At 45.7% G+C, this 21,198-nt stretch overlaps 1 protein-coding gene across 1 annotated transcript in view; it reads right to left on the reverse strand.

Annotated features, from left to right (window-relative positions):
* PRKG2 (protein kinase cGMP-dependent 2) overlaps positions 1-21,198 on the reverse strand; it is an 88,009-nt gene that overhangs the window by 59,414 nt on the left and 7,397 nt on the right. Inside the window, exons 2-4 of the mRNA XM_066574918.1 lie at positions 11,574-12,122; positions 4,101-4,267; positions 151-264 (exon numbers count right to left, since the gene is read on the reverse strand). Of these exons, the coding sequence (XP_066431015.1) occupies positions 151-264; positions 4,101-4,267; positions 11,574-12,109 (817 nt within the window). The 5' untranslated portion in view covers positions 12,110-12,122. The remainder of the gene's footprint in view (positions 1-150; positions 265-4,100; positions 4,268-11,573; positions 12,123-21,198) is intronic.

The following is a 21,198-nucleotide window of genomic DNA, read 5'->3' on the forward strand; positions in this document are numbered from 1 at the left end:
ACAATGCATGACAAACACATAGTACACTCCATGGCATCACAGCCTAAAGGCCGTAACCAAACTATTGAGAAGTTAGTTTTTGTGAGATGTTTTTGGGACGTTCATTGGCCAAACTTTACAAGGCTTCTAACTCCAGCTTTATGAATTTACCTTTGACTGAGGCGGTTCTTGTGCAGTTATACAGTATTGCTAACTCTCCAAATGTTGTCCATACTGGGATGGAAGCTAGAAGCTTGTTCTGCTGGAAAACTTCAGTTTTACCCTCTGGAAAGAATAATATTTTTAAGACACCCATTAAATCCTGTTGGAAAACTCTGAGAAAAATGTTAAGATGTCTTGAAGGGTTTCTACAAGTATTGGTCATACTGTGCTATTTTATACCGTATTATACTATACTGAGTACCAGACATTGTAACTTGCTTCATTATCATTTTATTACATCTTTACAATGCCACTTTATAAGAAATGTGAAATCCACCTGGTTTTGTTATCTACAGCATGAGCGTTACTTACAAAGCCTAGCTTTATGAATGATAGAGGTCACTCCCAGACACGTCTATTCAGAGGCTTAACCTGAAGCTTCTATCAAACTACTCTAGGCGATTTTCAGAACTATTGTCCTCTTATGCTATAGAGGACCATTGAGCAGTCTCTCAGACATATAGACCCAGGTATGACTGCAACCTCTGAAGAGCGGGGAGATGTGTAAACTGTCAGGAGGATGGCCGGTACATGTGTACCTGGGGAGGTGTGTGTGCGGCAGCCAGTCCGCAGCTGTGAGCGTTACTTGGCCGTTCCTTGTAACTCAGCCCATCAACCCATGTCTCCACCCATACTTCCAGTGGAGACATAATGCAATAGTACTCCTCTGAACTGTTATGCTCTTACTTCCATTGTTTCTGTAGATAATTTAGTATAATAGCCATTGGTAACCAAAACACATCGTATGGGTTATACTTTCTGATATAATGTGAGTCTTCTTAGTTATCACTCAGTCATTAAGCATTACACATCTGAACTTTGAAGGACCTTAGATTATGATTACCTGTAGGTCCCTAGTCTTGTTAAAGAGAATGACATTGAGAAAGTAAATAGGAAATGCAAGATATAATTAAATCTCCATATTAAAGTATATGTCCAATTTCAGAGAAAATTAGCAGTTATGTCCTACTCACAGTTATGAATCACCCATACTGCACAGATCATGTTTTGTACATATGATGCAGCTACTTTCTCTGATCCCTCCAATAGAACCCTTTTTAAGTTCTCACCTATTATATAATATTTTACACTGCAAATCAAGTCCTTTAAGGAACGGTTTAGGGATCTGGGAATGTTTAGCTTACAAAAAAGAAGGCTGAGAGGAGACTTAACAGCGGACTACAAATATCTGAAGGGCTGTCACAGTGCAGAGGGATCAGCCCTATTCTCATCTCCACAAGGAAAGACTGGAAGAAATGGGATGAAACTGAAATGGAGGAGACACAGATTAGATATTAGATAGTGAGGGGGATCAATGAGTGGAACAGGTTGTCACAGGAGGTGGTGAGTTCTCCTTCAATGAAAGTGTTCAAACAAAGGCTGGACAGACATCCGTCTGGGATGATTTAGTGAATCCTGCACTGAGCAGGGGGTTGGACCCGATGACCCTGGAGGTCCCTTCCAACTCAGTTATGATTCTACAGCAGCAGCAATATTTCCTTTGTAGAATATCTGTCCCTAACAACAGACACTATATTATATAGGCATATAAACACGATGCAGCGTCTTTCTCTGGTCCCTCCAATATCACCCTATATACTGTTGTGTGGGTAGAGATAGTAGATAGTAGATCCTTCCACATTACAACAGCAATGTCTATAAAACTTCTATATATCCAATTAGGCAACGTTAATAGCATCAATGCAACAAATACAGATTTTTGTACTGAGACAGTGTAATTATGTACACACATGCTACTGCTGTGATGCTGGTCAATATATACCAGATGTACAACTGTAAGGCCGCCTGCACACGGCTGGGTCGGATCTTGCAGCGGGATGCGACCTGTGCCCCGCTATAGAGCTTATACTCACCCGTCCCGCGTCTTCTCTCTCTGCACTGCAATGTGCTGGCTGGCGCACAGCTACACATGCGCAGTGCAGAGCCGGCGCTTCAGCCGTGACGTTTTTGTGCGGGCCTCTGTGAGGCTCGCACAGAAATAGGACATGGCGCGATTTGTTTTCCGCCCGTTTTCATGCGGTCAAATCGTGGCTTTCTGCATAAGATCACATTATCTAATGCAATCCTATGGCAGCATGCAGGGGGGAAATTCTGCAGGAAACCCCGCTGCGGAATTTCCGCGCGTGTGCAGGAGGCCTAAGGGTGGTTTCAGACCTGTGCTGGGAATTCCGTATTCCTACTCCATTCGGAGAGCAGGAAAGGGGAATCCTTGCGGCCGAACGGCTCCATCTCTGGAAAAGAGCTAAACAGCGTGGAACGGAACCCATTTACTTTAACCCTTTCCAATCCAATTTCTATCCTTGTTTTTCTAGGAGGCTTACTCTTTTTCTGCCATTACACAACAGCGCTATCTGCTGGCTAAAGCCAGTACTGCATGAGGTGACACATTGGATAGGCAATATACAGTAAGAGAACCCCGATGGATGTCTTCCAACATCGGAGCTGTACAGCCGTAAATCATAATGTCTTCAGAGGTCAGACAGTGGATTGTAAAGGGTTAATACTTTCCGCCCAGCCGCCTGGCATTTGGATAGAAAAAAAAAAAAGGTGATGCTTGCAGCGATTTTTCTTTTGATATTTTGAGCCAGATCTGCGATGGAACCTTCAGCCAAACGTTTCGACGCAGAAGTGAAATCGGCCCCATCTCCATTACTTGCTTACAAGTCCCACTACACTAGGGGTACACTGTATTTTATTTCAATTCAGTATAGGTAATACAAAAATAGAAGGATGCAAAGCATGATTTGTTGCTTCATCTACGATTTAATGTATGTTCACCTGTGTTGGGTAACTTTAAAAACACTTTTGCTTTATTTATGTTGCTTTTATCCAGAGCTGCAATCATAATTCTGCCGTTTGCTTTTGGAATGTGAACAGCTTGCTGTTAGACACACCCTGGCCAGCTGAGCACTGCACTTTGCAGGAGTTGATTTTACTACATGAGATTACTGTAATTACTGTACAGCGCTTGAAGTGAACACTAGGCATGCCAAAATCGTTAAAGATGCCCAGTTCTGTACAGGCAATGCATGGAATGCTGGAAAATCGAAGCTCGGCAATTTACAGAATGGTGACTACAGCTGTAGTAAGCTCCAAATATCGCCTCTCAGACATGTACAGCATGATGTAAGACATAGTCCTTAGTAAATGAGCTATTAGCAAAGACCCATCTGTAGCTTTCAATGTGTGGATAGGCTTGAAGGGTAGAAAAGACCCCACTTACAAAAATGTCATAAAAATAAAGTTTTTGTGCCAGACTCTCGTGGGCAGAAACATTTCTCACCGCATGCGACCCATAAAAAAAACCATTCTGACGTCATTGTCAAAAGAATACGAATCGTACGCCGCTTCTGCAACTTTTGTTAACACTCCCATTCTAGAAGGACAGGCTCAAGTCTGTAAAATGAAACATTTGTGTCGATATCCTATTTATAATTTAGTAACCTTGAAAAAAATATTATTTTCTGAAGTCCGTAAAGGGTACGAGATACATTTGGAAACGTTCGCGAACGTCAGCAAGGCTGGATGTTTGCTGAGGTTAGGATTTGCATACATAATGCAGGCACGCCAGTGAAATGCTAGCTCTTAAGAGTATTGGGATACCAAGTGTGGTCTCCAAGGGCTCCAGAAATAGTGTGAGGATAACAAGTTTTTATATGGAAAGACAGTATTTCATTGTTGGCTTCCAGCTTCCATTTTAGCCGATCTGTTGACTTAAGGACACATTGAGTGCAGCCTGTAAGTTCTTGACCGCATCACCTGCTCTATTTTTCTCCATGACTAGATGCAGTCACAGCTGAACTCTAACTGAAGGCTAGGAGCAATAATAAAGACAGGTTCCATCTAGCAGAACGTTCAAGGCAGAGATAAACACCTACCGGCTAATACGAAGATATGGCTGCCCGGTTCACCTTGCTTGATAATATATTCTGCCTGAGCGTATCTTCTCTCGTACATGCATTCTACGATGTCCCAGATTTGGTGAGGATCTAAGTGCTTCAGAAATTGATTCTTGCATAAAGCGTCCGTTATCAGTTTCTTCTCACTTGAAAACAAAGAAAGAGGCAAATAATAGGCAAAAATTAGAAACATTGTTAATGTAAGAATCGATGGGGGGTTTCACACCTGCGCTCAAGGGTTCATTCAGGGAGGAGGTAAGAGGTATTCCTGTAGCCAAGTGGCTCCGTCTCAGGATGGAACAGAACAGCGCAGCACAGACGCCATGGAAGACAATGGAGTTCAGTTTCCGCTCAGTTGACCTGATTTTGGATGGAAGAAAAAGCAATGCATGCAGCGCTATTTCTTCCGGTATTTTGCGCCGGATCCGTGGTGGATCCTCCAACCAGAGGTTCTAATGCAGATGTGAAACTGGATTTTAAAAGTCATCAGGATTACCAACGTCATCCTGATTATTGCAACACAACATTGGGTCTAGAGATAAGCGAGTATACTCGCTAAGGCACATTACTCGAGCGAGCAGTGCCTTAGCCGAGTATCTCCCCACTCGTCTCTAAAGATTTGGGGCCGGCGGGGGGCGGGGAGCCGGGGGGAGAGCGGGGAGGAACGGAAGGGAGATCTCTCTCTCCCTCTCTCCCCCGCCGCTCCCCGACCCCCGCCGGCCCCCGAATCTTTAGAGATGAGCGGGGAGATACTCGGCTAAGGCACTATTCGCTCGAGTAATGTGCCTTAGCGAGTACACTCGCTCATCTCTAATTGGGTCCCTTTCAGACCGTAGAGCACTGGCCAGTATTTTCCAACAGTACATTATCTGTAAGCCATGACGGGGAGCCATCCGAAATATGGAAAAGGGGCAAATCTTCCATTGTACTTCTTCTCTATTGGTTCCATCCCTGGTTCTGTCTCACAAATACTGATACAAAATGCTGACCCAATACTGTTGTCTGAATGGAGCCTATAGGGTTTACTCATATATATGCATTTACACAAAACGAGATGGGCGAGATCCGACCAATAGCGATATGGATATAACTCGAGTGTGTTGGTAACGCAGTGATTTCAATCTACATGGGATTTGCATGCGAGGGCAATGTGGCTTTAACCATTGAAAACTATTGGAAGTACTTGCGATCTCTTTATGCTCATGAAAACCCCCTTGACAGACCACCAGGAGAAAGGCTCATCGGACTGTTTGACAAGCATGAGAAGCTTCAACTATTTTGTTGTCTGCCATCCACAGACAGGTGGCACCATCATTACACCCTAGGTTTTTCGGAACCATTTCCGGTCACTTGGCCATTTAGTCTCATGGCACCCATTACGTGTACTGCCTTTGACACCCACCGTCTTCTCTGTTTGCAGTTGTGCAGTGAAGGGCAAAACTGGACTTCTAGGGAGTGGAACTAGGTTGTCTTCATGGATTACTCCAGGTTTACTTTGGGCGCTGACGACGGCCATGTTTGTGTCTGGAGACCTTGGAGTGAGCACTTTAATCCTGCCTTTGCTGTGGAGCGGCACACTGCCCCCTGTTGGTGTGATGGTCTGGGGGGCCATCATATACGACAGTTGGTCATCTCTAGTAGAAGGACAATGACAGCTCAGTGATATGTTCAGGACATCTGCTGCCTCTCATGGTGGCTTCCAAGAGGCATTTTCCAGCAGGATAATGCTTGGCTGCTTACAGGAGTGTCACAGGAATGTCTCCACAACATTGCTACACTTCAGTGCCTGCCCAATTTACAGATTTATCGCCAATGGCACTTGTATAGCACCATCTGGGATGCTAATTTTGACAACCTACAAGTTTTTACAATCAGTTGCAGCAAATGTGGACCAATATGCCATGGGATACCATATGGAAACTGTATGTAACAATAAGGTGCAGGTTTGGATTCTCTTGCAGTACAAAGAAGAAGGCACATAGCGTAGTCAGGGTGAAGCCAGAGGTTGGTACACAGAAGAGGCAATTGTAGAATGAGGAGCAGGCAGGTAGAGGAGCTTGACTAAAGGGTGGGAGCACAAAAATCATGCAAGGAACTGGAGTAAGGGCCAGGCTTTTATAGTATGCCCAATCAAGGAAACAGGGTGGAGCCAAAACAGGAACTGGATCAGGTGCAAAGAAACAAGGACAATCTCAGCAGGTAGAGCCACTGCCTGAATTTGAGTCCTGATACTGTATGCCTCTATGTCTGCCCATATCACATCATGTACACAAGCTAGAGATGGCCCAATAGGGTACAAGAGTCTCCTGCCCACCAATATCATACCTTGTATCCAATGAAACGGCATGCCCACCCCGTATCACATCTTGTATCCAAGCTAGAGGCAGTACAACAGGGTACTAGAGCCTCCATGCCCGCCGTATCACATCTTGTATCCAAACTAGAGGCGGTGCAACAGGGCACTAGAGCCTCCATGCCCACCCGTATCACATCTTGTATCCAAGCTAGAGGCAGTACAACAGGGAACTAGAGCCTCCATGCCCGCCTGTATCACATCTTGTATTCAAGCTAGAGGCGGTACAACAGGGTACTAGAGCCTCCATGACCGCCTGTATCACATCTTGCATCCAAGGCACAAGCGGTACAACAGGGTACTAGAGCCTACATGCCCACCTGTATCACATCTTATATCCAAGATAGAGGCGGTACAAGAGTGTTCTAGAGCTTCCATGACTACCCATATCACATCCTATATCCAAGCTAGAAGCAGCCCAACAGGGTACTAGAGCCTCCATGCCCACCTGTATCACATCTTGTATCCCATTTAGAGGAAATACAATAGGGCACTAGAGCCTCCATATCTGCCTGTATTACATCTTGCATCCAAGGTAGGGCCGGTACAACAGGGTACTAGAGCCTCCATGTCTGCCGTATCACATCTTGCATCCATACGAGAGGCGGTGCAACAGGGTACTAGAGCCTCCATGCCTGCCCAAATTACATCTTGTATCCAAGCTAGAGGCGGTACAACAGGGTACTAGAGCCTCCATGCCTGCCCAAATCACATCTTGTATCCAAGCTAGAGGCGGTACAACAGGGTACTAGAGCCTCCATGCCTGCCCAAATCACATCTTGTATCCAAGCTAGAGGTGGTACAACAGGGTACTAGAGCCTCCATGCCTGCCCAAATCACATCTTGTATCCAAGCTAGAGGCGGTACAACAGGGTACTAGAGCCTCTCTACAAGGGGTCAGTTTTCCCCAATAAATGACATTGTAATTACCTATTTACATCAACGTTACAATCACACAGGGAAAGTTTTATTTGATTCCGACAACTTCTTCTAGTGGAGGGATTGTTTTTGACAATGAGCGCATTTACTTAATTCGTGATCCCTTTAAGTTTAGTGCTTGGAAGAAGTTGTAGAAACTAGCATCAGCAATGTCTGCAGAAGAGAGTGCATTGTAACACACCGTAATGGCTTCGCTGCATTACCTCTACTTTCTATTTATGTGTCCGTGCTGCAATTAGGCAAAAATAAAAATAGATCTATAATTTATGGCTTACTTTTCTACCAGGAATGGTTTCCTGATCTTGTATAATGGGCATTCTGCATACGTCATATGATATCACAGTGGGATTATTATACCACTGGGACTGAAGAAAAGCAGCGATGCTCAAATCTCTAAGTAATTGCCATGACGGAAATAAATGAACATACCACACCCTGTTGGACAACTTTGTGGTTTGCATATTCCACAGAACTTTAGGCCTTGCAAGAAGTCTGACTGTAGACCAATTAAAGCTATATGGCTGGAGGCAAAAATATCGATTAAGGCACAAATAATAAGCCTTTTAACCCATGCAGCAAAAAGGTATATTCATTACTAATTGCCTTGCAATCTATGCAACCTGACACTATATATATTCCCTGAGCAGCACTAGCTGCTAATGAGGCTGGAGGTCACAAAGCAATCCATATGGGGAGCACTTAAAACAGAGCCCATGTCATGTGCATGCAAACATGAACATAGAAGAATTCAGCAGCGAGTGATGTGTATCCATTCAGCTCGCTATACCATATATGTATGTGTATATATATATATATATATATATATATATATATATATATATATATATATATACCACTGAATGCTGCATTACATCTATAATTACTCGCTATATATATATATACCACTGAATGCTGCATTACATCTATAATTACTCGCTATATATATATATATACCACTGAATGCTGCATTACATCTATAGTTACTCGTCATATAAATCTAAGTAAATATCTTCAGAAGCGTTTAGGAATCTATTAAAATATTAGATTTTTGCTTTATTTACAAAAACTATTTTTTTATAGTCTGATATAAGGGAGGTTGGCCGGGTTCAAATCCGTTCCAGCACAAAATACCGGAAGAAATAGCGCTGCATGCTAATTCTTTCTGTAAAATTCCGGGCAGCTGAGCGGAAACCGAATGGACCCCATTATAGTCAATGTAGTCCGTGCTGTGCTGTTCAGACGGATCCATTCGGCCAGGGGATTCCCCTTTCTGTCTCCCCAAATGGGACCCCCGCTGCAGATGTGAAAGCAGCCGGACTCGCGGTGTTAAGGCGGAGTCTAAGTCCTGATTTTCAAGCTGGAAATGGTTGTCTAGTTAGGTGATAAAAGTAGAAAAGAAGTTGGCCTAGAGCGACCTCTATAGGGTGCGGATGGGATTGTTCCACATTCTACACAGAAGATGCATAAAAGTCTACACTAGAATCTGTAGGCTGCCTGCGGATGCAGGATTGAAAATGGCTTAAACCTGTCTGCGATTCTGCAGCAAAATTTATAGGTAGACCTGCGAACTTTGGCACGGAACTCCATAGCTCTGCGTCTTGCTATGCGTAGAAATATTCTGCCAATTCAAAAGGCACATTAGACATCTCTAGGCTTATTCAGACGTGCATATATTGGCCTGGTTTTCATGCCCGGCCGATATACGCCGTCCCTACCACTCACCGGTTCTCTGCTTCTCCCCTTCCCTCCAAGCGGTTTGCAATGGGAGTGTGTGGGATGGGGGCGGAGCTAAGCTCAAGGCCCTCCCCTTGTTCATAGCCAGCAATGGGAGTGGGCAGGACAAAGCGGAGTGTAGCTCCGCCCCTCAACCTCCCATGGCAAACGCAGGAGTGGAGGAGAGAAGCAGAGAGCCGGTGAGGGGGTGGGAAGAAGGGACTAGTTAGATGGAAGCGTATATCGGCCGGCCGTGAAAACGGAATCTCCATTGTCACAAAATACCGAAAGAAATAGTGCTGTATGCTGCCTACATATGCGCATATAATACATATGAAAGTAATGTAAAGTTAGTTACCGCGTATTACATATGAAAAGCCAAGTGCGTGTAATACGCGGTATAAATCGCTCGTGTTAGAGCGCCCTTAGTGTTTTGTGCATCCAAGTTAGAGCTCCTTCAGACAGATGTACGTGTAATTGCGCGCTCTCCAGCGCTATGCATTTGTACTGCGAGCAGGGGCATTTTTGCTGTAGTTTTTGCGCACGCATGTTGACAGGGGCGCGGGACACACCCCTGCCATAATTTAAAAGGCTATTACCCTAATGAGTTTCAGGAATGTTCTTTGCTCCATTCTATTACGCATCTGTACATGCGATGAGCGCACATTTGCGTACCTCCCATAGAGTAGGTCCAATCTGTTTCTGCGCACGCAGAAAAGGAGAATGAGAGCGCACGCATTGGAGTCAACGGGTTCTATTCTCTGCGTCTTGCATGCACACAAATACGTTCGTCTGAAGGAGCACTGGAGAAGCATCTACAAAGGACACTGCTCAACACTGTTGGACATCAGGCAAAATCAGTCGACGCTTAAAGGGAATCTATTATATTGAACATCAGTCTGACCCGCAGGCATGACGTTATAGAGGAGGAGGAGCCAAACGGATTATATAGAGTTCCATGGGGAAAGATTCAGTAGAACTTGTATTCCATTCATTTTAATCTCTGCTCCCTCTGGGTTTGAAGTCCAGTGGGCGGAGCTATAAGTGATTGACAGCTACCTCTGGATGCACACTTATATAGAGAAGGCTGTAGCACCGCCCACTGGACTCCAAAACCCAGAGAGAGCAGAAATTGAAATAAGTGAAATACAATTTATACTTTTCCCACAAAACTATATAAGAAGTTGCTGGTCTCCTCCTGCTCTCTAACATGCGGCCCATATAATGTAGACGGAGGAAGAGATAGATGCCCTGCAATTGTTGGGTGCCCAGATCAATTGTCAGTGTTCTTCCATAACAGAGACGTAGAGGGCAGATTTTCTAGTCAAAATTATAGACTTGTCCAGCCTGGCGTTTAAGGCCAGATTCACACGGGTGTATTGCAAGAATGCAAGCGTTAATCAATGTATTTGCACCATGAACGTTGCGCTTTTTCATTTGCGCTGGCAAGGACGTGTCACATGTGTGCAGGACGCACCCGTGCCATGATTTAAAAAGCCGTGTAGCCTAATTAGTTCCAGATGTGTTCTTTTCCCCGTAAAATTGCGCAGTGTAAATCGCATTTGCGCACCCGCCATAGACTCCTATGGGGCCATAGGTGCACAAATGCGCATTAAGGGCTTATGCACATGTCCATATATCGGCCGGGTTTTCAGGCCTGGCTGATATATGGTGTCCCTTTCTGCAAGGGGCGGAGGCGGGCAGAATGTAGCTCTGACCCCACCCCTCTCATTGCAAATAGTGCAAAGGGGCAGAGAGGGGGCGGGAGCTCAGTACCACTGCCCGCCTCCTTCCGTATATCGGCCGGGCGTGAAAACCCTGCCGATATACGGACGTGTGAATAAGCCCTAAGGGTGGATTCCCATGGACGTATTTCTGCATGCGCAATACACTGAAAATAGAGCCTACTGGTTTTGTTTTTGAAAATGCTCTAGCGCACAACTTCGCCCCCGATACTTGCACATTACACTGCAGAATGTCGTGGGCAAAATCACACAACTGGAACTAATTAGGCTGCATGGCCTGTCAAATCACAGAAAGGCTGTATCCTGCACCCATTTGTGATGTCCCTGTCAGTGCAGAAAGTGCAAAAGCATGCACAAAAGCGCAACATTCACAATGCAAATACAAAGCGCGAATGAGTGCATTTTTGCGCATACGCACCTCTGTGGCCGCCCTAAAATAGACCAACCTGTATTTTTTTTTGAGTGTGCGCAAAAACAAGAATGAGAATGAACCCATTGAAATCAATCGGTGTACTGCACGGAAATCCGTCCGAGGGAAGCCGCCATAACTTTGGATCTTGGTGAAAGTAAATTAAATACACACTTTTTATGAGGAGCAACAAGTCAAAACGCCAAACACACCATTAGTAGAGGCAGAGCTGTCACCGCCAGGCCTCGGTGGACATGACCACCATGACAGATGAATACATAGACAAGGCTTACCTTGAGTCTTTTCTAACACGAGCTTTTTCGAATGAAAACCTTGGTGAGTTACTTTGGTCGTAGGTCCTCGTGGTGGGCTCTGCCGAGACCCCCTCTTTAGCGCCTTTTCGTTTGCTGTTATTGAAAAAACCTGACAGTGTCTTAAATGGCGATGTCTGTAAGGCTCTCGAAGATGACATATGGCGATTTGTAGTTGGCGAAGCCGTCAGCATTTTAAACGTGGGCGGTGAGGAGTTGGCGCTATGAGAGCTGATAACGTCCTGCAGTTTGTTGAATTGGATGCACTTGCTTTGAAGCTCCTCTGTGATTTCGGCAATGACTTGAGTCTGTTTGGTGAACTTGTCCTGCAATTCGTGAAGCGTATGTTCTTTCTTTATCAGCTCCTCATCCTTCATTTTCAGTTGTCTCTCCAGTTCCCATACTTTCCCTTTTATAGGATCGCTATTACGAAGTTTGCCGCAAGAACTAACAGAAAGGTTCACCAGTTGGCCATCTGGCTGCCTCAGTGGCTTGGGTTTCATGGAGCCATTTCCCATTTCCCTTGATACCCTAAACACAAACCACAAAATGTATTAATTAGTTTCCCCAAGCCAGTAGTAGGACAGCAAACTGTGCTTTAAGTATTAGTCTTCCAGTTAACATTAAGGCACTCTGAACGTCTTGTAATTCCTTAAGAAGGAAATAAACTACTTGGTCATTTCTTAACTACTTAATGAGATGTTACTTAAAACTTACCACTTTCTGATTGTCTTCCCATCAAACAACACTTGGGTGGTTTCACATCGGTGTCGGAACGACTGGCTGGCGGTTCCATCATATAGGCGGCTGGAAATACCGAAAGAGAAAGTGCTGCATGTAGCGCTTTTCCTTCCATTCAAAGGCCAGCCAGTTGGGGAATCGGAGTGATCAGAGCAGGAGAGTAGATTCTCCATCGCAGGTGTGAAACCACCACACTCACAACTTTTCAGCCTCCTATTGACTTCAATGGGAACATTTCCCTCTGATTCCACATCAGGAAGTCTTTATTTGCTGCAATGCGTATTTCAAGTATCCAGTAAAGTTCGGCTTGTTTTTGTGTGCATAATATTTACACGCTTAATACGCAGAGACTAGAACCCGCTGATGTCAATGGGTTCATACATACTTTCCTGATTTTGCATGTGCATTTCTCGCTCGCAAAAAAAAATAGAATCTGCTTTATTTCTGTTGCATTTGCACACCGAAGGTCCCCATAGAAGTCTATAGAGGGGGCACAAATGCACATGCAGTGCGCGGTGCGATGCTTGCCATACTGCGCAATTCCGCAAGAAAAAGAACACATCTGAAACTCATCAGGCTAAATAGCCATCGGGGGAGGGGGGAGCGTTGGCTGCACGCAAATGACACGTGCAAAAAGTACAGTAAAATATGCCGATACGTGTGCAAAAAGGCTACAAAAACGCATACGCCCGTGTGAAACCGCTCTAAAAGTCTGCATTAGCGCTAAGCAGAGAGAATGGAACCCAATGATATCAATGCGTTAGTTATCATAATTGCATTTCATGTGAACGCAAAAATTCCGTTGCCATTGATAGGAAGGCGAATTCTGGCTTGGATTTGAACATAGATTCTGCAACTATCTCTACCGTGGGAACGAGGTTGGACTTTTGGAGCTGCTAGGATTCTTCTGGAGAGAAGGGCATCAATGCTTACACTGCTTTTAAATCTAATTTAAAAAATGCCAACTTCAGTATTAAGGAGCTACAAACAACTCCCCAAAGACTCCGGTCCCCCAGGGGGGCAGTAATTAGGATATTAGTGTAGCTGCAGTCACACCTGAACTCTTGTTTTTGTGGAGTCAATTCTTACATTTTGCAGCTCATTGGCTTTAGTGGTTTTTATTTCCTTTCCTGGGTCAAAGTAATTGGCAAGCGCTACCCCGCCGGGGGTGAGGATGTGCGAATGTTGTACTTCGCTCAGACAATATGTAACACATTGAGCTCAGGGCTCTTTCACACGACCGTATGCGTATTTATAGTTGCCGTACGTGCCGTAAAATCGCATGAATGAAGAAGATCTGCGATCGAGTCCGCTTCTTTAGCCGCGTATTTTCTGTCTTTAAAATCCCTCGGCCGGCAGAAACCCTTGGATATTAATGCGTAAATAGAGGCACCTGTAAGCTCTGCCTTGCCTTGGATGCTGCTAAACTCCCTCCTTTTTTTCCGCCTCCATAGAAGGCTATGGGAGCTTCCAGCGTGTCTCTTGCTATACGGAAAGACCTATCTTTGGACGCAGTGTATAAAATCAGCGACCGTTTTTCTGGTGGCGATCTTTTTACGCTCCCAAAAATCGTTCATCTGAATGAATACTTTGGAATCCAAGGCTTCAGATGGTCGCAATTTTTTGATACGCGACCTAAAAAGCTGCGTATATTTGGTCATGTGATGGTATAAGATTAGGGACAGCTGGAGGCTCCACTTGGATGTTTCCAAGACTGGATACTCTTGAAGGTTTCCTCCACTTCAGTGACTTCACCCCATATGTCTGGAGGGGAAGCCCTGCAGTGAGGCCTTATTCACACAACCATATATATGCCGCTATTTAGCTGCGTCCAAAAATCAGGAAAAAATTGCAACCATCTGAAACCTAGCCTTTAAAAAAATTTGCGCCAGGCAAAATAGCACATAGAGTTTATGCGCTACGTCCAACAATAGGTTTTGCCTAGAAGCTCCCATAGGCAGGGGGAGGAGGCGGGCTGAGCCGGCAGCAGTGTACTGAGCTCCTGTCCCTCGCCACTATTTGCAATGGGAGGGGTGGGGCAGGGGTGGAACCTAGCTTCGCCCCACCCCCTCCCATTGTAAAGAGTGTCGAGGGCGGATAGGGGGCGGGAGCTCAGTGCACTGCTGCCGGCCCAGCCCACCTCCTCCAGTGATGGGTAGGGCAGCCTAATTAGTAGGTGGGGCAGCTTACTTAATTCCAGGTGTAATCGATCTTTCCTCTGAAATTGCGCCGTTCATTGAGCCCCCCCCAGAAGACTGCCATTGAGCCTTGGGTGCGCAAATGCACAGAAAAAAAGAAGGATGTTGCATATTTTTTCACCCGCAAAATCATTACATGTGAGGGAACCCAATGGACCCAATGAACCCAATGGACCCAATGAACCCAATGGACCCAATGAACCCAATGAACCCAATGGACCCAATGAACCCAATGAACCCAATGGACCCAATGGACCCAATGAACCCAATGGACCCAATGGACCCAATGAACCCAATGAACCCAATGGACCCAATGAACCCAATGAACCCAATGGGTGCTTTTGGATGCAGTTTGCGCAAACGATTTTGGGTGCACCAAGTTGCCTGTGTGAAGGAGCCCCCAGGGTTCTTTTAAATGAGCCGATTCTGGTTTTGATCGAGCGAGTGACGTCATCACTAGCTTATTCGCTCTCACGCAGCCTGTTTATACCGGCAGATACATCGTTGGCTCGATCAAACAAGAATTGTTCAGTCATTCACATCCGCTGTATAAGTGAGAACGACTGAACGAGCGTTGCTTACACCAAACGAGCCAACGATGATTGTTATGGGGGCGTAAGGACTTAACACACAGGCTTGATTTCCTCATGTTGATTTCGATGGTTTCGTTTTGACTACCAGTATTCTAGCGTGATATCACTACATGGGCTTTGCCCTATTTTTCTTGCACATAGCTTTTACACAGCCGGCAATGACAAGTGCCAGCCAATACACAGGGGTTGGAGCAGCGCTACCCAGTGTATACCGGTAGGCGCTGCTTTAAAGTGGATTCCCAGGCAGAATACTATGGATAACCTATCCTCAGAATAGATTATCAATAGTTGAACGGCCGGGGTCCGTCGCTCAGGACCCCAACCAATCAGCTGATTGTGCACTCGCTAAAAACGCTGCAAATACACAGGGGTCGGAGTGCTCCGCCTTCTGTGGAGTACCTGGCGCTTGTATCTGTAGGCACGGTTCGCGTTGATTCCAATGAGAGCTGCACTTGTAGATGCAAGCACCGCCCACTTCACAGAGGGCGGAGCAGAGATTTCCGCTGCTTCCACTCCGACCTCTGTGTAATTGCAACGCTGTCCCGGGCACACAATTAGTTGAAGTGGCAGACCTCAGCCAATCAAATATTGATGACTTATCCCGAGGATAGGTCAACAATAGTATTCTCCCTGGAAAACCACTTTAAGTGATAAATTGAGACCGGTGTCAGAAAATACAAATATATATATATATATATTACACTATATTCTCACTGGTTGGACCCAATATGAACTTTTGGGACTTGTATAAATGAAATTATGTAGAAGGTCTTTATTACATTTGCAATATGTGAAACCCGTCCATCCTTATAACTCTGGATGTACACCCATCAGCCGTAACACTGAAACCACTAAGAGGTGAATAACTGAACACATTGTGACGACGGCACCTGTCCGGGTCTAGGTTATATAAGGCAACAAGTCAAAGGTCAGTTCTTGAAGGTCGTGTGTTGGGTAAGTGTAAGGATCTGAGCAGTTGTGTCAGGGACCACATTGTGATGGCTGGATGACTTGGTGAAAGCATTGCCATAATGGTAGGTCTTGTGGGGTGTTCCTGGTATGATGACACTCAGATGGACTTTGGGAGGAATTCCCGCCATTGAATGCAGTAAGATACTCCATGTAATGTTCTGTTGGGTGAACTTGAGTCCTGATCTTCCTGCAGACCACTGCAGAAAAAAGAATGCTGCGAATTTCGAAGTGAAAAAAAAAACTGTAGTGGGTAGTCACCCTTACAGGGCAAAAAAAAATCCCCTGTAGTTACAATACTCATGCAGAGCTGATCTGTTAGGACCCCGCAGCGCTACCTTGACAGGGGGCACCCAATGATCATGTGATTACGGGGTCGAATAACAGAAGTGATACTTCCGCTTTCTCTCTTCACTACATTGTGTGCATTGTCTGCAAGAGAGAAGGCAGCAGCTGCCTTCTCCTCTGGGTCCTCGGCTGTGACTAACAGCCGAGGACTTGACTTGCTCCTGCTTCATTGCAAGAGCAGGAGCTTTAATCCTGCACCATATTTTTACCACCGGCCAGGATTAAAGCCCAGGACCAAGTGCCGTAAAATTGCTTTATCCTTATCGGGTTAAATATGTTTTATAGATGTCCTTATACACAATAAATCCTAAATAGGGTAACATACAGTTAGCAGCAGGACATAACTTCACAGGGTGGCAGATATGTAATAACAGACAACTTCCAGAAGTGGCGTGGAAGTACGGGAAATTAGATGCAATGTCTGCAGAAGTCTTTTCTGTCCGCTGGTGTAATATTCCCGCAGTAATCAGCCGGCATCGCAGGCATCCGCTTTCCTTCATACCGTTATGCAATTGCACATATGTCCTGGTGAAATCTTTCAGCCTGCTCATCTGATAAATCACTGCCTCTCCCCCAGAAGTACTGTTAGGCATTCCTGATACATGAGCCTAGGGTACAATATTGAATATCCTCCTTTCTTACGATGTCTATAACTTCATTATCCGGCCTGGCAGACAATTTTGGTTGCCGTATTTGGATTCGGCCCCCATGAATATAGAAGAACGCTGATTATTACACGGGTGAATATACCCATGTACCACAGTGATATCAGCCAGTCCTTGCAGCCCGCTGTGTAGTTGGAGCCTCCTCGCTGCTGTCAGTTATGGGACGACCTGCAATTTACTAAACTAATATTTAGAAGTGTAAATTCATTCCTAAGTATTATTTTCCTAAGTCGCAGCAAACCACTTGAAGATGCATTTTGCCAGCAACGTGTACTAAATATTCTGAAGGCATTCCCCACAGCTGCGGAACAGATTTGACTTCTCGAATGGGAAGTGTTTTGGCAACATTTGTCTGCTAATGATTTGTGGCTTTTGTGTGATGACGGCGCTTCTATTTCATTATAATGAATGATCCCCTTATACCCATCACATCCTCATTCATGGCTCATAAAACTTTAATATATGAGTATATAACACACATGGTGAGAGATTAGAACAGCAGTGTAATCAACCTTTGTCCACTGCCTGTAGCTCGCACGTTCTTCTAACATTTGGGAAAAATATGGCCGGTGTGTTCATATCCAGCAGGGCTTCCTACCGGAGGGGGCTCGTAGTCAGCTGCTCTTCGCATCAGTGTGCAGACTGAAGAAGGGCTCCTTCAGACAAGCGTATTCCTGAGTACACTCGCTCATGCGCAACTGGCTTCTAAGCGCAGCGTTTGGTGCATACCTGCACATACATATTTGCGCACCTTCCGTGGATTGTTATGGGGCTCTTTAGTGCGCAAATTAGCAGAAAACACAGCAGGACCTATTTTTTTTGGCGCCCACAAGTACCACGCTGCAAAAAAAGGAATGAGAATGAACCAAAATTGAAATCAATGGGTTCTATGCATGCAAAAACGTGGAAAAATATGCTCGCCTGAAGGAGCGTGGAAAAATACGCAAGGCCTGTTTCCATGGACAACATTATAAGGGCTAAGGCAGACAGGCGCATGCGCAAATAGGCTCGCTGCTGCGGAGCATATAAGCTCATGAACAAGGTAAAAAAAATATATTTTTTTTGACTTTTTTTTAAATTTCACACTATTGCGCGCAAGTGAAAAAAAAAAAGAGATACGTCCAGCCCCATCTTTTCTCACACATAGTATTAACCCTTTCTAATCCACTGTCTGACGTCTTTAGACATTCTGATTGAAGGCTGTACAGCTCCAATGTCGGAAGACGTCCAGCAGGGTATTCTTACTGTATATTACTGGCCACTCTGTTGTCGGGGGCCTCTCCAGCATGTCACATATTGCAGTACTGGCTCTAGCCAGCAGATGGCGCCATCGTATAATGGCAGAAAGCGAAAAACCCCTAGGAAACCCTGAATCCCAAATTGGATTGCAAAGGGTTAATGCAAGAGAATCCGACTAGTCAAAACGAAATAATTTAAATCAATGGTATCCCTTCGTCAAGCTTTGCGGCTACGGTCGCAAAACATGGCCATGTGTTTAACCCTTTCCAATCCAATTTGTATCCTGGTTTTCCTAGGGGGCTTACTCTTTTTCTGCCATTATACAACAGCGCTATATACTGGCTGAAGCCAGTACTGCATGAGGTGACACGTTGGATAGGCTCTGACAGCAGAGAGGCTGGCAATATACAGTAAGAGAGCCCCGACGGATGTCTGCCAACATCGGAGCTGTACAGCCTTAAATCATAATGTCTTCAGAGGTCAGACAGTGGATTGGAAAGGGTTAAGCCCTGACAGCAATCAACTGATGTAAGGTGTCCTTCACATGGGCGACAGCTATTTCGCTGCTACAAAATCGTGGCGATATCGCAGCTTTGTCCCCGCACTTTTGTAGTGTCCGTGATGCGTTTTTTTGCAAAAAAATTGCGCATTGCATCGCTGCTGTCCTCGTGCGATTTTATCGCGAGAGGGTTAAGCCCTACCCCTGAACTAAGTCCTAGCTGCACTCCAAAAAAACATACCTAGCAGGCTTGGTCCGAGTTCTCCCGCTGCTCTCCGGAGCTCCGCTGGGCATCCTGCAGTCCTCGCTCGCCCACAGAAGATCACTTCCTAGTTACGAGACTCGTCTGCAGAAAACGATGGCTCTGATTGGTTCATCCAGCAATGCTCAGCAAATCAATGCAGCGCTCGATGAACCAATGTAATGGCTTTGATTGGTTCATCCAGTGCTGCATTGATTGGCTGAGCAGAGGGCGAAGAACCAATCAACAGCCACCACGATATGGAGGCGGGATTTATAAATTGGCTAAGCTGCGGCATTAATTGGCAATTGCAGAGCGCTCGACCACTTTGGGAAAGTGCCTCTGGACTGCTGGGTTGGTAAGGGTGTGCACCCCCCTTTCTCTCTTCCTTTTTAAGCACCCAACCTGGTAGTGGTGTATCTTGTTTCCACCACAAGTATGGGCGGAGACCTAGTGATGGGCTGTATACACCCACTGTATGCCCAGAAGTTACTGATTGGCTGCCTGGAGCAAGGTTCTAGCAGCGTGGGGAGTGGGGTTTGCCGTGGATGGAGGGTTAGGGTTAGTTTAAGTGTTAGGCTTACATTATTAGCTGTTTTCACGTAATAATGTAAGCCTAACACTTAAACTAACCCTAACCCTAGCCCTGCATATAAGGCGACCCGTCCCCATCATCTCGGCCGACAGCTCTTATCCCGCCTGCTGCAGCAGCGGCAGGGGTAACCACAGCGCACATGCTTTTGTGACCGGAAGAGGACTGTGGACCATACTGACAGCTGTCCCGGCTGCAAGGGACTAGTAGCGGAGATGACAGTCCAGCGGGGAGTGGAGCCGGGACCCTAGTGACAGCGCTCCTGGCTGCAGCGGGCGCAGGGGGAACGGGAGCCCAGATTGGCAGTGCGGCATGGACAGGAGCATGGAGCACATTTGCAGCATACTGCGCCAGCAGCAGGCGACCGGGGGGATGGGAGTGAAGGTAGCAGTCCGCCGAGAAGAGCAGTGGAGAGCTGAGTGACTTCGGTCCTGGCTTCAGCATCAGGGGGAAACAAGCTGACAAGCTGTCCCCACTGTCAGTGTTCCCTGCTGTCGCCACAACACCTCGGCTCTCGGTGTTCTCCCTGCCACAGTACTACCCAATCGGAAGCTAGGGGCCTGACCAGGGCGTCCCCTCCTGCTAAGTGCTGTCACACCCCTGGCTTCCGGTGTCGACAAGGTACAACAGTACCCCCAAACCCTTGGTCTTCCTCAACCCCCACCCCTCCCTTTTGATCCCCACCCCTTGGCTGTGCTAATGCACCAACTGTGAAGAAGTTAATTTGCTCAAACATGCTTCCCTTCCTAAGGGGGAGGTTGCCTCTCTCTTTTCCTGGCAGCCACTAAAGGGGAGGTGGAGTGGGCTTATCTCCTGTCTCTTGCAGTGTTGTCTGCGGTCAGGACATTTCTCCCCCCTCCCTTGTTTCCCTCAGGGCAATTGAGACAACTTGTGTTTATTTGTTTTTTTATATATAAGTGACATATACAAATTTACAACAAACAGTATTCTGCACATTGGTTAAAAAACAGGTGCTTTTTGAGTTACTATTTGTCTAATTGAAGATATTTACTAATTTGCGGTATTATTTTGTCATTGTTGTTTTTGTTTTTGTCATTGTCGCAGCTGGCAGTTTTCCTGGTAATCGGTGATGTGGGCAGCTTGGAAGGCAGACTTGCCCAGAGATTAGCCTACAACCATCATTTTGCTTCCAAGCAAAAGTTAGGTAGTTAATGAAGTTCTGGTTAATGTTATGATTGGCGCAAGCCTTTAATGCATGCTGGGACCAACTCCCACCCTGCAACAGTTATATTCTTGTCATGTCTTTATTTATAGTCCCAGCGTGGGTGCCCTGGTGGGCGGGGGGATTGGACGAAAGTGGTGTTACAGTATCCCGACAGGTTGTGGATTTTTTTGCAGATATTTTGGTCATACCTAGAGCATGCTGGGTGTTGGAAAAGTCAGTAAGAACCAAAAAAATGCAGCAAAGGTGAGAAAAACAGGACATATATTGTGGTGTCTTCAAGCTAACTTCCAGCCAGAGCATTTTTGGTTAGAAAAACAAAAATGCGTAAAAAAACAC

This window comes from Eleutherodactylus coqui, chromosome 7 (genome assembly GCF_035609145.1).
Source record: "Eleutherodactylus coqui strain aEleCoq1 chromosome 7, aEleCoq1.hap1, whole genome shotgun sequence".
NCBI lineage: Eukaryota > Metazoa > Chordata > Amphibia > Anura > Eleutherodactylidae > Eleutherodactylus > Eleutherodactylus coqui.